Source organism: Mytilus galloprovincialis, chromosome 2 (genome assembly GCF_965363235.1).
Source record: "Mytilus galloprovincialis chromosome 2, xbMytGall1.hap1.1, whole genome shotgun sequence".
Taxonomy (NCBI): domain Eukaryota; kingdom Metazoa; phylum Mollusca; class Bivalvia; order Mytilida; family Mytilidae; genus Mytilus; species Mytilus galloprovincialis.
Genome location: NC_134839.1, coordinates 45303031 through 45318318, shown reverse-complemented (window position 1 = coordinate 45318318; position 15288 = coordinate 45303031). Strand labels below are relative to the sequence as shown.

The 15288-nt window shown below is 31.0% G+C and overlaps 1 protein-coding gene across 12 annotated transcripts in view; it reads right to left on the bottom strand.

Annotated features, from left to right (window-relative positions):
* Positions 1-15288, bottom strand: part of LOC143063667 (centaurin-gamma-1A-like) — a 95805-nt gene that overhangs the window by 14107 nt on the left and 66410 nt on the right. For 8 of the 12 annotated variants that reach the window (XM_076235940.1, XM_076235943.1, XM_076235942.1 and 5 more), the window contains 7 exons: positions 14777-14866; positions 7323-7403; positions 6651-6752; positions 5551-5695; positions 3162-3263; positions 1582-1722; positions 806-879 (listed from right to left, as the gene is read on the bottom strand). In XM_076235940.1, coding sequence (XP_076092055.1) covers positions 806-879; positions 1582-1722; positions 3162-3263; positions 5551-5695; positions 6651-6752; positions 7323-7403; positions 14777-14866 — 735 coding nt within the window. The remainder of the gene's footprint in view (positions 1-805; positions 880-1581; positions 1723-3161; positions 3264-5550; positions 5696-6650; positions 6753-7322; positions 7404-14776; positions 14867-15288) is intronic. The other 4 variants (XM_076235946.1, XM_076235949.1, XM_076235952.1 and 1 more) reach the window with 2 other exon arrangements.

Genomic DNA, 15288 nt, shown 5'->3' with positions numbered 1-15288 from the left:
GGACAATTTTAATGAGTTACAAGTACACACCCATGATATCGCGGGTCCGTGACTGACTTAAAGTATATAACTATGCCTAAGCCTTATTTTAGTAATTGGTATTGTCATCTGATAAAGTCATGTCGATTATGAGATACACAGTTTTTTTTTGCTTTCAAATCTTTCTGTTTGAACCCTTCGACCTGGAACTTATCAATTATTGGTAATATTAATTATTTGGAAAACAAAAGGTCCTGGGTATCCAGGAATGGAGTATTTTCAGCCCTTTGATTATGACCCGTGTATATAGCAAAATCCTAAATACACCGTTTGGTGGTGCGCCTGTCAAATGCGGAACGTACAGATAAGGTAATAGCTAACAGGTGAATATACTATTGGTATCAGTATCGGATTCGACCCGGAACTTGTTAATTATTGGCAATATTAATTATGTGGAAAACAAAAGGGTCTGGAGTGGTGTAATTTTTAATCTACACCATTGTCCTATATTAGTTCTATATAGAGTTGAATTCTTTGATTTGTCGTTTTTACCCGATGACGGCTGACAAATTGGACCTCGTAATTTTAGTATTATAGATAAGTATATCAATCTCTTTACCAGATTTCTATTCTTCAATTTCTATTGTGCTGGCTCACAAACTAACAGTTTGAGGATACATTATTCTGACTTAGCAATCTCAAAAAGCAAAAAAAAATATATTGTTTATTGAAGTCAGTTCTTATTATTTCCCGTTCAAAAAAACAAATTGTTACAAAGAACTTTGTAGTTATCTTATCTAAGAATCTATATAGTTAAAGTACTTACATTGCAATCGGTAGCTTCAAAATGCCATTGCTTATTTTCTAATGAGATAATCATAAATTCATAGCCATCTGAATCTGAAAAATAATATAGGAAAAGTTTTTCATTATAGATTAAAATAAAAATCTAGTGCAGGACTGAGCATTAAATACCATATTATTTGATGAATGTACAATTCCCATGTATTGAATGTGCTTATTTCTAAATCATACAGCAAAATTTATATGGAACAAGACTATTGGTTTTCCCTTTTGAATGGTTTTTCACTAGCAATTTTGGGGCCCTTTATAGCTTGTTGTTCGGTGTGCGCCAAAGCTCCCTGTTGAAGGCCGTACATTGACCTATAATGGTTTACTTTTATAAATTGTTATTTGGATGGAGAGTTGTCTAATTGGCACTCACACCACATCTTCCTATATCGATAAATACTGAAAATTTACCTTTTACAAAAGAATAAATTGTTTACACAGAAGATGTCTTACATGTATGTAGCTTTGGTAGTATAGTGCAAATATATGAAATTAAAATAACAATAACAATACATTATTACACATTTATACCTTACACTTATTTTAAAACGGTCTGGGTTTTGTTATTGAATCTTTAGTATTTTGATTGGTTGAAAAGATTATTGCTTCACTTTTATCTGTTTACCAGTCTGCTAAAAAGTCAATAAAACCACATTTTGACCTCATCAGAAGACAATAATTGTATTATGGAATACTATTCAATCAAGAACAGAATAACTACAGGGTACTTTTAAATCCTTTCTTATTTACCTTCACCATCTCCAGGACCAAAATTTTTAATACCACCACTTTTCGCTCTCCGATGCCGTTTCTTTACATTTGGTGTTTCTATTTTTGAACCAACACTGCTACCATTGACACCCAGCTTCAAACTATCACCATTTGGAATAACTAAAACATAATTAAAACTTATAGATGTATAGATTTGGTTATTAAACTATGATTTTAATGAGTTGCTGACTACAAAAAACGCAAATAGAATAGGTTATTCAACACAAATTACACCCTTAGCTAAATAAGAGATCTCAAACAAGTGATGAGATATCAAAAAGTAGTAATAAGAAGGCCTATGAAGGTCCTATGACTTCATTTAGCATCAATGAGTTTCCTTTATCAATATCATGTCATCCATTTATTTACATAATAATCAGAATGTCATGTAAACTTCTTGTCAACTCCTATCATTATTGACCATGCAGACATTATTTTGTGAACACATTTTATCCTAGATAATACAGAATTAATTAATAGACCAAGCAGAGAAAATCAGCAAGAGATAAATGAATCATTAAAATAATGACTAGACCCCAGCAAATAGCAACTAAGGAGGTAGTTTAATGTATATATATATATTTCTACGATTTGTTTCATGCTTGTATCATGTGTATTGTCAACTTTGAATTTAAAGGTGGAACTTCTGAAGATTTTTTTTTAATATTCCAATCCAGCTGAATCTGAAAATACAACAGTGACAATACAAGGTACATTATTGTTTCGGAAAATATGCTGTAACCTTTGACCTTTGACTTCAACTGTATATCCACATATGAAGAAATTATGGAATAATTTCATTATTAATCCTGTTTAGTTCATCTATATTCCTAGTTGCATGCATTTTCTAATATAACGGCCAAATTTTAAGTACCTTTCAAAACCTTTGGTTTTTTTTTATGTCATTACCTATATAGTAAATCTATGACTCATTATAATTGGATAACTCAATTGGATGGATGAATTAAATTTATATAAAGAGAACATGTTGATTTGATATAACTTATTTATTATGAACCCTGCATTTTTCTAGGCAAAATTCACTAAGCAGGAATTTGAACAGTGTTGAAAGTCTGTAGAGAGACTAACAACCTTAAAGGACACATTACCCTGAGTCTGGGTCGTGAACGACAACAAGTCTCTGCTCCTACTCCTTACTGCAGCATACTTAGTGGAGAAACAGCAAAATCAATGACCCCATGACTCCCAAAGACAGCCAAGTTCAAATTCTTTGTTTTCCCCCATATTTTTAATAATTGGACTGTTTTAAAAGTATTTTAAGACATCAATTACTTTGCTTAACCCTCATAGAATCTCATAGAGCACAACTTTTCATAAACCAGATATTGCACCCTGGGAATTTGTGTTCTTTTTTTCTTCTTATTCTTGTTTCTGTATTATACTGATAAATAGTCTTCTCTCTTTTGTTGGCATTCAACTTTATACTTTTACACTGACAACAGAAGATACTGGTGATACACAGGGTTTTGCGAATTTCTTAACATAAATTTTTTTTTCAATAAATACTAAACAAGAAACCTGCAGCATGTAAAACACACCTTGTGGCTGAGTAAAATTGTTATCAGAGTTTGAAGAATGACGTTGTCTAACTACATCAAAGCCTGTTAGCTGTACATTCTCTTTATCTTTGTTTGATTTTCCTGTAAATAAATATGTCCAGGTGTCACACAAATACACAACATGCATCTAAAAAAACTAAAATACTGATAAAAAAACAAAACACAATAATGTTAGTCAGAATGCACAATGTTCAATATATGCTAACCAAATCAAAAGGGATATTTCTGGTCATAATATTTGAGCTTATTCACTACAGTAAAATACTTAACAACTGTCATTTGAAAGTTTGAATCTATTACTTTTTCACAAATTTAAAGGAATTAAACAGTATGACATCTTTCATCTTGTTTACTTTTGAACGGGCAAGAAGTATGATCTTAACAAAAATCAATAATCAGCCGACTGTAAAAAAAGGTAGAAGAAAAGGTGAGATACCTATGAGTAATTAACTAATCAAAACAGAAATGTTGCAATCATTCTATTTATTCAATATAGTTGACCTACAGTTTATATAGTATCTGAGAAACAAATAGCATTGCCATTCAAGGGTAAGATGTCAATTGACACATTTGTAGATCTTATTTTGATGGTAATGTTGCTTCATACGGTTCACATAGGTTTACCCCAGGGCTTCCAAAACGGTCATATATTCCGGACATTTGTATAATGTCTGGTAAAAGTCCGGTTGAGCAAAGCATGAAACGGTTATATACTTTTTAGTTTTCAAGGCTTTTTCGTTCATTTAACATAATTCACAATCTTTTTGATCCAACCCTTTGCGCATTTCCGGTCATAAAAGTGACATGATGATTAATTACTATCAAAACACTTCAATGCTTTCTAATTCTAATCAAGGCTAATTAGTAGTTGGACAGCTGAAATCTACCAGTTCAGTTGACAGGTGAACTATTTTCAGTACCGGACATCTAGTCCAAATAATTATGACGTCTAGCAAGGCTATTTTAATATTCTTCTTGGGTTCAGAAAAATATTAAAATAGCCTTGCCAGACGTCATAATTATTTGGACTACCGGACATCGTAAATTGATCAGTTTATTTATTTATTTTCTTATATTTCAGCAATTTGTATCTAATTGATTTAGTCCAAAAGATTAAAATTATAAGAAATTAGTTTATCAACATGATTTGATGAAAATTTAAAGAGGTTTTAAATGAAAAATCGTCAGAACTACGTCGTATGAACTAGAACATGTGTGCCAGGTGCATAGGTGGGAAATTTAATTATTCATCTGGCCATATTTCTTCAAAAATGCTAAAATTATCATTGATACTTGTATCTAACGTTCATTTCAAGTATTTTGTTGAAGAAATAACGTGGAAAGAGCTTCTTCGCTCAGTCATGCTTTGTAAACATACATGGATTTTAGGTATCCGTTTATGGTCCATGTTTTACCATTGTCAAGTCAACATCCAGTTAGAAAAATGTGATGTTTTAAAACGAAAGTAAAGTTTTTGACAATGTTATTTTGCACAAATGAAGAGTCTAAGGCAGATATGAGCACGCTGATGTGCACACTTTGAATGATGCACTGCCAATTTAACAGTTTACATCTGAACATCAAATTCATATCAAAGTAAAGTTTAAAATCGTTTTTTTTTTTTTAATGTAATGTCAATCATTGGAATGGCCATCTGATAACAATAATTGCCTTTTTAGACTAAGTCTTAAGGGATTAAAATCGGGATCAGATATAAAATGTCGGGCTGGCTCAAATATTTTTTAGCCCTGGTCTACCCTATGATTTATTTAAAGCAGTAGCCATGATTATTTAGGGATCAAAAATCAAGATTCATTATTTTTATATTGAACTTTCAGACAAAGTTTGGTAACATTACATCCAGGTGTTTCAGAGGAGAAGTCTTTTAAAAAAAATCTGACAACAGACAACTGATCAACTATGGAAGCCAAGTGATTTTAAAAGTTCACACAGTGCAACCAGCTTGGAGATCTGAAAATGATCCAATTCATCAGAAAACATCCATTAAGGTGATAACTCCTATAAAGAGTGGCGGGTTAGCTTGACCCAGTGCTAGTTGAAAACTCTTTCATTTTCATTTTGCAATTCATAAGATTGACCCACTTCTTAGGAAAAAGCACAACATAAATAGGCAAGATGCAAAAATGGCAGTCTCATGCATTAGTTTCAGAGGAGGTGCTGACAGGCAGAAGGAAAACAAAGACAATAAAGAGACAGAGATCATGACTATTATTTATCCCAGTTTAATAAAATTTTCTTCTGACCCTCTTTCCAATAGTGATTATTTTGTCAACCCTTTATGCAAACATATATATAGACCACAAAAGCAAAACAAAAACATTTAACATTTACAATATGATTGGTTCACCTTTTATACTTCCATTAGCCTCTTGGTTTGGGTGCTGTGCTGGATAATTTGGGATGGTTTTTGTTGTCCTTGGTCGTAATCCAGGAATTTTTACTGTGGTATGCATCAATGTTATCTCTTTCTTATGAATATCATCCATATAATCCTGTAAATACAATTTGTATAATAATCTAAATTAATCTAATTTGTCAGTTATAAGTTGTAACCTATCAAGTTTTCTACATACCAACACTGTAAAATATAAGCTGTGAGTCACAATAGGATTTTTTTTTTGGAGTGAGTTAAACGAAAAAGTTCTAAAAGGCTTTATTTTTTGACGGACAGCTTATATTTCACATTACAATTTGATATGTTTGAGTTGCAAAGTTGCAGTATGCAACTTAATGAAAAGCTGAGTAGATTGATACAGACACAGGGAAGACTGAGTCACACATCTTCAGTGGAAAGTTTTAATGACCAGTTTAACCAAACCTGCTATACATTTCAATAATCATAAACAAATCTTAATTTTACCAGAATTATTGTTTGACATAGTTTGAAACATTACTGCATGCACCAAAAAAAGTTTGTTCTATTTCTGAATTACCTATACAGACACCAAATAACGATTTTCTTCATTAAAGAGCAGAACTTTTTGATTTTTGTATTTGACAGATATTTTTACATATTTTGTCATCAGATTTTTATTTTTACTATTATTTCTGAATTTAAATTGGACAGAGTAATAGCGCCAATATTCAATGATGAACATACTCCTTTGGTGTACATATCAAAATGTTCACTTTACAATGAAAAAGTACAATTTACTAACTTTTAAGTAAAATGTGACCAGCTTGAAATAAACCAAAACTTTAACCTGAACCTGTGGATGCCAGGACAAGTGGATGGAATAAAAGGATGGACAGATGCATAAACTGAAAAACATAATGCCCACATTGTCATGCAGAGGAGCATAAAAATCAAATCCCATCAAAAAGAAACTAAGAAATATTGAACATTATAATCAATGCATAGTAAATAATAACTACAAACTAAAATCTTGTCAAACAAGAAGTGCTTATGAAGCAGATATATATCTTAAGTACTGTATCATATCTTACATGAAGACTTGGGTGATAAGACAATTTCCCATCATCACTCAGTGTAACATATTTCTTTTTCCATTCCTTGTTTAAGCCATGACTCTTCTTATATAAGTAACCCTAAAAAAATCAAGCACTTTTATCAGGTTTAAAAACTATCAGCAACATCTTCTTTTCCTACAAGCAATTCTTTCATAAATGTAACAATGGGTTAGTTTCTCACGTTATACATACATAACTGTATTTCTAACCATATTACCATATTTTTTCTGTCTATAGGGTTTTAAAATAGATAAAACTTTTTGTTGAAGATTGCCACTAGCTGAAATCAGACCTCTTTCAATATATCATACCTTTACTGAAAAGGACTAAGTTTAATATCAGACAACTGTATGTCTCTATGATTCATATCATCACTGGTTTTGCTATTTTTTTTCTGTAGATTTATCGTGGTTTTATCATTATATCCACTTCATTACCTTAAAGCTTCAATGTCTTGCTTTTTGAAGTACAAAAATGTATCACTTTTGCTACCTATTTTTGCATGTAGAAACCACACACTTTTGAAAATAGCTTTAGAACTCCTTTTCAATGTGTTACATAAACAAATAAACCATAATCTTTCTAATGAATTTCAAAGCTACAGTATTTTGTTAAAGAACAATCTTCTTAAATAGAAATGCAACATACTTGCTTCAATGGAATAGCTCTACCACTACCAACTTTCTGTCCTTCTTCTGAAACTTTCTTTTCTTCTTCTTTTCCTTTCGGCTGTAACATTAATGGAAATATTTTACAAAACTTGAAAATAAATGCAATATTTGATATAAGGAACATTCAGGCAAATTTTGGTAACATTCTGCTCCCAATAAGTTCAGGGAAAGACTTTTTTTTACAACGGACAAGTGACCAAAAGCTAACTTCAAGTGTGTTAAAAATTTGCCAAAAGGAGCATCTTTTAAGGTAAAAAATGTTGGCAGTTTTTAAATCTTGTAGTACTGATTATGCCAATTATTAGGTTTTTGCAAGTTCATCCCATCCATAATAATTTTTAAAGATAGTAGCCAAGCACTCGAAAGTAAGTACATGTAAAACAAAATCATGATTTAAGGGCAATTACTGCTTTAAGTACAGTAGTCTTCCAATGGTATTAATCATATTAGCATTTTTTTTTATATCTTGTATATCTGTTTATAATCAATACCTATCTAATTTGGTCCTCAATGCTCCTCAACTTTGTATTTGTTTGGCTTTTAAACTATTTTGATATGAGCATCACTGATGAGTCTTGTGTAGACGAAACGTGCATCTGGCGAATTAAATTATAATCCTGGTACCTTTGATAACTAATATGGTTTTCTAGCCACACAAACATTTGAAAAAAGTAAACTAGAGGCTCTAGAGGGCATGTGTCGCTCACCTAGGTCTATGTGCATCTTCAACAAAGGACATTACCTAATGTTGCGGACTAGAGTATAATTGAAGGGCAATTACTCCAATAAGGAGTCATATTATGATTTCTTTCAATTCTAAGTTAAGATCTTGTCTTGCTAATCATTTGTGCCTTTTAAAGTTTCTCATTAACTATTATAGTTTTCAAAATATTAGGTAAACATGAAAAAAAAGGTAAAAGTCATCATCTGAGGGCAATAACTCCTATAAAAAAGTCTGACAGTTTCAGTTTCTGTTTTCTAAATGTTCCTGTTAGTCATAAAAGTTATCTGTTGCGATGTTGTGGTGAAATTACAAAATCATTTAGTGGGTATGGTGCTTATTTTGATTTTCTGCAAATAAACAATAGCTTTTCACCTTCAAATATTTCAAAAAAAGCTTTTAAATTGCAGGAAGTGGAATCTAAGAGTAAGTCTCTATAGAACATTGAAAAACAAATTGCTGCTATATTTACAAAAGTTTTTTGGTTTTTTTTTTTCACTTCTTTCTATCTCATTGAAGTCATATTTTATTAGTGGAGGAAGCAAGTGTACCTGGGGAGAACCACCAACCTTCACCAGGTAAACTGACATTCCTAGTCAATTAAGATTGTATCAAACATTCATTTGCACATAATTCAGAAGAAATAGAATTGTCATATATTTATGAAAAAAAGCTATTTATTTCTTCTGTGCAAATACAAAACCAAATCAAAACAACTTTTAAATAATAAAATAAAATAAAGTTCAAATTTGTAAAGATTTCCATGGAACTTTGTGACTCATCTGCAATTACTGCTGTCAAATGTAAAAACGTACTGTTGACTGTTCAGGTAATCCTTTCAGAAACCAATATACTGACAGAAAACTATATAGCCCTTCTACATTGTACCTTGAGATACAACTGAAAATGTTATCAATTACATCCGTGGATTTTCTAAAATTGTACCCAATCAAAAATTTAAGTGAGAAAAATTACAGCCTGATTTAAATTAATGTACAAAACACTAAACAAAAAACAGATATAACTTTTATTGCAATCAATTATGGATTTTTGTAGATTTTATATTGCTGATAATTTATGTAGTGCACTGTTTGTACCTATCTATTATGTTTATCTGTTTGAGGTACCGGTAATGAGTAAACTAAGAATAGTAAAAATCGTCATAATTGGAGGTGTCATACATTCAATTGTTTGGTCATATTACAGCTTTGAAAAATCTGGTACTGTTGATATTTTTGCCTTTAAAGTCATATGAAACGAGTGACTGGTGAAACAAAATGTTATTCCAATTCTTGAACCAATGCATACAAACATCATAAACTTAGACTTCTGTGCACGATTTTATCATTTTTTTTCCGCATAATTTCGTATAATCGTCAATTTTTTTTTTCAATCTGCAGTGTTGTTGTGAAAATATGGCAGGTAATTAAAGTTCGTTTTTTGAAGATGAAGTTTAACCATTGTCACCTGTTTGTCAACAATCAACAAAAAAGCATGAATATTGAGCATATGTTTAACACAATCAGATAATAATTTATTTTAAGGACATCCAGGCATATTGCGAACACCGTATTTTTACGAGATGGGTAACACTGAGGTCACTTTGCATATGTAATATGTCGGGGAATTGAATCTTGGAAGGAAGCAATTAAAATAAAAACTTCTTCTAAATATGAACAAATTAAAGAATTTTCTTCAGAAAAAAGTATGTGTACATTAGTTTTATAATGAAAACTATCCTTGAGTTATAAAAAAACATATGCATTATTTTTTTTAATTTGAGGTTTCTTATTACTGGTGAAAAATAATGTTGATCCAATTCTTGAACCAATGCATGAATATATCACTAACTGAAGTCTTCTGTGCACGATTTTATCATTTTTTAGCCAACAAAATTTGTCTTTATCTGTCATGAAGTGAAAATATGGCAGCTAATAAATTTTCGTCTTTAGAAGCCATAGTTTACCAATCATTACCTTAGTAAACAATCAACAAAAAAGTATGGATATTGTGTATTACATGAAAAATAAGATGATAATTTATTTCAATGACAGATCCATGCTATTGCCATCACTGGATTTTTATCACAAAGGTCATGTTGAGTTCACTGCGTATGGAAAACATATCTACAGGTAGATACCAGAAGAATCATTCACTCAAGTTTGGTTGAAATTGGCGTAGTAGTTTCAGATAAGATCTTTGAAAAAGTATGTGACAGTCACAGTTTTGGATAGTTAAAAATTGTGGATAAAAGGCTATATATATCTGTAAGGGGTCATCCAATTGTTTCCGTTGTTTTGGCATTTATATGCATTTTGTACCAATTCATTCATGCTAAGTATTTGTATATTTCATTGTTCTGATCTTCCAGTAGGATTTAAGGAGGTTATATGTAGGCATTATAAAGGAGAAAATATATACAAGTACACATGAAACAAATTATTTATATAAAGGAATGACGAAGAATTGAAACTACTTCCATGCCATATCATCAACAACCAACATTAACATGCAGATTTTCATGCTATTTGGACAAAAATGAGAGAAGTATGCTACATATTACTTGTAGGTGGATTTAGAACTTCTGTCAAGGTTTTAACATAAAATGCCTAGATAAGAAGCTACTTGTATTAACCTGTTATTTTAGTTAAAACCTCACTGAAATGATGACACTTTATTCCTTAATTTTATAACATTATAAGAAGGGTTCAACTGTCAGTTTTTCTGCAATGCCACCTTTTCTTTGCTGAAAATCTTTACCAGAGTTGTACATGAACTTTCTGGTGTGAGGGGTTTCCATTCTTTGGTTTTTCTTCTGGTGTGTACTGATGTTTTTAGTAACATTGTGTAATTGCCAGAATTATTTTTATTCAAATACACATGTAATAGCATTTATAGATTGTTTATTACTGATTTTTGTTGTTGTAAGAAACAATTCCCTCCATGCATAATAAATTTTAAGATTTTCCCAGGTTTTTCCTTAAAACTAAGTTAACTGGTGAAAAATCAAATTAATACAAATTAAACTGAATTATATATGAGTGGCAATTAAATGATTAAATGACTTAAATCTTCTTAGGAAAAATAAAATAAATGGGGAATGTGTCAATGGAACACAGATGATACCCCCACTTGCATATCATATAAAGTTATAAAGGGACATAACTGAAGAACTGTAAAAGTGACACTACCTAAATTTGTACTTGATCTGAGTTTTGAATAATAAGAATTGTGTTTAACATTTTTAACATTTGGTTGAGACTAACTTAAGGTAGATGGGGTGTCTAAATTATAATCCATAGAATTTTTTAATAATTTGCCAAAATGTAGTTTATATCCTGCATGTTTAAAAACATCAATAAAAAGAATGGGTCACAGGACTTATTTTCACATTACAGGTTGTGCAAAATTGTCAGATTTTGTATAGATTATGCATGGAAAACCCAATTTTCCGCTATCAAACGAAAACTACACTATAGAATTTTGAGATAAAATATGAGAAGATAGCTCCAATATTATGCTTTTCAGATAAGGAAAAGAAATAATTGGGTCGCCAGACTTGTTTTCTTGCTACACAACGAAATGGGTAAATTCCTAACACATTCTTTTGTAAAAGTAACACTATCTGAATTATCTGCTCTTATATTTGAGTTGCCTCCCCTTATTTGGCAAAATTGGAAAAAGTTGAATCAAACGAAAGCATTTTGTTTTTTTTATAAAATACAACCATAAATATGGTAAAACATGGCATTTTCTATATTATAATGAAAATCTTACACATGAATTACCTGCTAATCTCAAAATTTGCAATTTTTTTTAGAGATCTAGACCTTGTTTTCTGGTATTTCAAAATCCAAAATGGAGGAAGACACCCTTGTCTACCTTCAGTTAGAGAAAGTAGTTGAAAAATTCAATTTGTAAAGGGGCATAACTCTAGAACGTTTGAGAGATACCACTAAAATTAAAATTTAATCTGTGTTTTGTGGTAAATAGCATTTTGTATCAGTTTATAATATTAGATTGAGGCAAACTTAAAGGAAACCAACTTTGGGCAAGCAGACATACATATATAGGGCCACGGTTTTTTAATTTATTGGTTTACGGATTTTCTCCATGAAAAAGTTGTGTCGGTCGGTCGGGATAAAAAAAAAGAAAAAATATCTTTCAAGACATAAAACTGATATGCAAAATAAATATATATTTCACCTTTCTAATAATATGTTTGTTATGCTTTTTTTGTCATAATTCTTAAATTTTTAGTTCGATGAAATACTATTGCTCAGCTGCAATAAACATTGCATAACATTGTCTAATAATTTCCCGTAAAAAAAGGGGGATGCACGGACAAAGACGAAATTAAATCGTCATTTCACAAACAAGAAAAACAGATTCACGTAGCTCTTAATCAATTCCAGAAAACTTGGTGAATAATGATCTTCAAGCACGAAAACTGATAAAGAACAAAAATAATATAAAAACATCGTAGGAAAATAAGTTTCAACACACGTGTCAAAAACGTAATAGACTCGTCCACTGGAAAAACGAGAATATCAGGTAAATCTGTTGTCATGCATTCCCGTTTTTTATCCAAATGGACGATATTTTTTTATTATCTGTATTAAAAATAAACGCAAACGACATTTCAAGGTCATTAATAATTGATTTGTTTATTTTTAGAAACGTAACCTTGAAGTTTTATTTTTTCACAACAGAAAATGTCAATTCTGTTAGTGATTAATGCATTTCATTTCATAAAAAAAGGGATATTTTAATTATTTTTCAGAGATAATGCATTTGTTAGGGTCGGCGGGAATAAAAAAGCATGAAAAGTCAATTTTATTTTTATTCTGCAAATCGGCAAAATCGGGTCGGCGGATCCGTAAACCAACAAATTAAAAAATCCTGGCCTAGGAACATAGGTGAACAAGGGCTGCCTCCACTACAGCAGGGGCATAACAATAATATATAGAGAATTATTTGAGATATCTATACTTCATTTCAAGGATTAAATTAGATGTAGAGCCAAAAGCAAACACATGGGTCCACACAAATTGTCATTTAAGGGCAACAAATCTTTTAAGAAGTTGACTTCCTGCATCTGTTCATTCATTTTCGAGCCTTCGAATAAACTTAACATTGACCAAAGAACCATGAAAATAAGGTCAAGGTAATATGAAACCTAACAGACAGGAATGTTCACCTTACAATTATTCCATACACTAAATATGCTTGACCTACTGTTTGTAATATTGGAGAAATAGACCAAACCACAAGAACTTTAAATTGTCCAATGAACCATGAAATTGAGGTCAAGGTCAGATGAAACAAGCCAGTCAAACATGAACACTTTTTAAATCATTCCATACAACCAATATAGTTGACCTACTGCTTATAGTATCTGAGAAACATACTTTACCTCATGAAATGAGGTAGAGGTCAGGTAAAAACCTGTGAGGCATGTAGACCTTGCAAGAACCCTTACTAAACGTATTTATCTTATTTCTCAAAATAAGAGAGTATTTCACTTTAAAAACAAAACATTTATTTATTCAAGGCTGTCACTTAACATGCTTAACCATGAAAATGGACCTACTATCAAAGGAAAAGACTCGTAACATAAGGTATCTGCATACAAGGTATAAAGCATAGTGGTCTTCTAGCCTCTGAAATATAAAGCTTCATACAAATAGTTTAGCTGCCCTTGCCGCCTAACCTTAATTGTAATCCTTGTCCATCATTTTCAGACTTTCTTTGCAGGCCAGATTAAAACTGTAAAATTACTAGAATCTATTAGCAAATGACTAAAAAGAGGCTAAAATTTACTGAGAAGAAGCAATTAACTGCTATATTCTGTTTGAAGGATATTAAATATCTACATTTGCTAGTAGGTTTAATTGTAATTGTAAAAATTCCACTATATGAATGATGTTCTAACACTATTTTAAGTTGGCACATAATGTTTTGAAATGCATAGACTCAAGAAATATAAATGAAAAACATTAGATTTTTTTATCAGATGAGGTCACAATAAAGCCATAATATGCAATTTCTTCATGAAAACAATGAAAAAAACAGCATTTTTGCTGGTTTCCATTTGAACTTTGTTTCTTGTGTGAGCACATACTTTGCTTATCTAAAATGTACTCAAAATTGATGGAAATCAGTATAAATCAAAAATTTTTACAAAACATAGAAATTTTTCATGTTTTGTTTAAATAGTAACTTGTTAAATGTGAAATTTGTTATTATTTTCTTGTACCTTCTTCATCTAAGTAGGACAAATTTAAGAATATATATGATGACTTTTAAATTAAAACTAATATTTGGACCAATTAACTTGAATAAAGGCCGTATTGCCCCTACTCCCAGTAGTTTCAAATGAAATATTTTTTTTAAAAGTCAACAGACAACAGACACCAAGTGATGGTAAAAGTAACATTAGCCCTTTGGTCCAGGTGATTGTATCAAAGGGTTAACAAAAGGTCTGAATCAACGGACAAGCTTCTATATCATATTGTTTTTTTACCTTTTCTTCCACTTATACTTGGATGTACTTTCAAGCAAATGTGCATAGCAAATCATTGAATATGATTATATGAATATGTCCTGTTCCAGCAACCAAAAGAATAAAATAAACACACATGCAATCAACAATATAAAAAAGTGGCATTATCGTTAAACTGACAGCTGTAACCAAACGATTTGCTTACATTATTAAACAAGTTGGATCTTCGTCTATTTTTCCGACTCTGGGTCGGTGTACTGCTTGGTGTTGGCAGATCTTTGGAATCAGATTTATCCTGCAAACATTGTATGTTTTAAAATCATGTCAGTAAAATAAATATCTAAATAGCTATTTACATCACAACATTCACTCTGAACAATGAAGATGAAATTGAACTGCCTAAAACCTCATTAACAGAATTGTAATGAAATGTTTCATAAAGTGAAGCATGTTCACACAAAGCTTGAATCCTAAAGTAATTGAAACTGTGATTTCTAGTTCCTAAGAAAAATGTAACAAAAATTGCATACATGGAACAGTATGTGTTAGATTATATAAGTATACACACAACAGTATGTGTAAGATTATATAACTATACACGGAACAGTATGTGTAAGATTATATAAGTATACACAAACAGAATGTGTAAGATTATATAAGAATACTGGAACAGTATGTGTAAGATTATATAAGTATACACGCAACAGTATGTGTAAG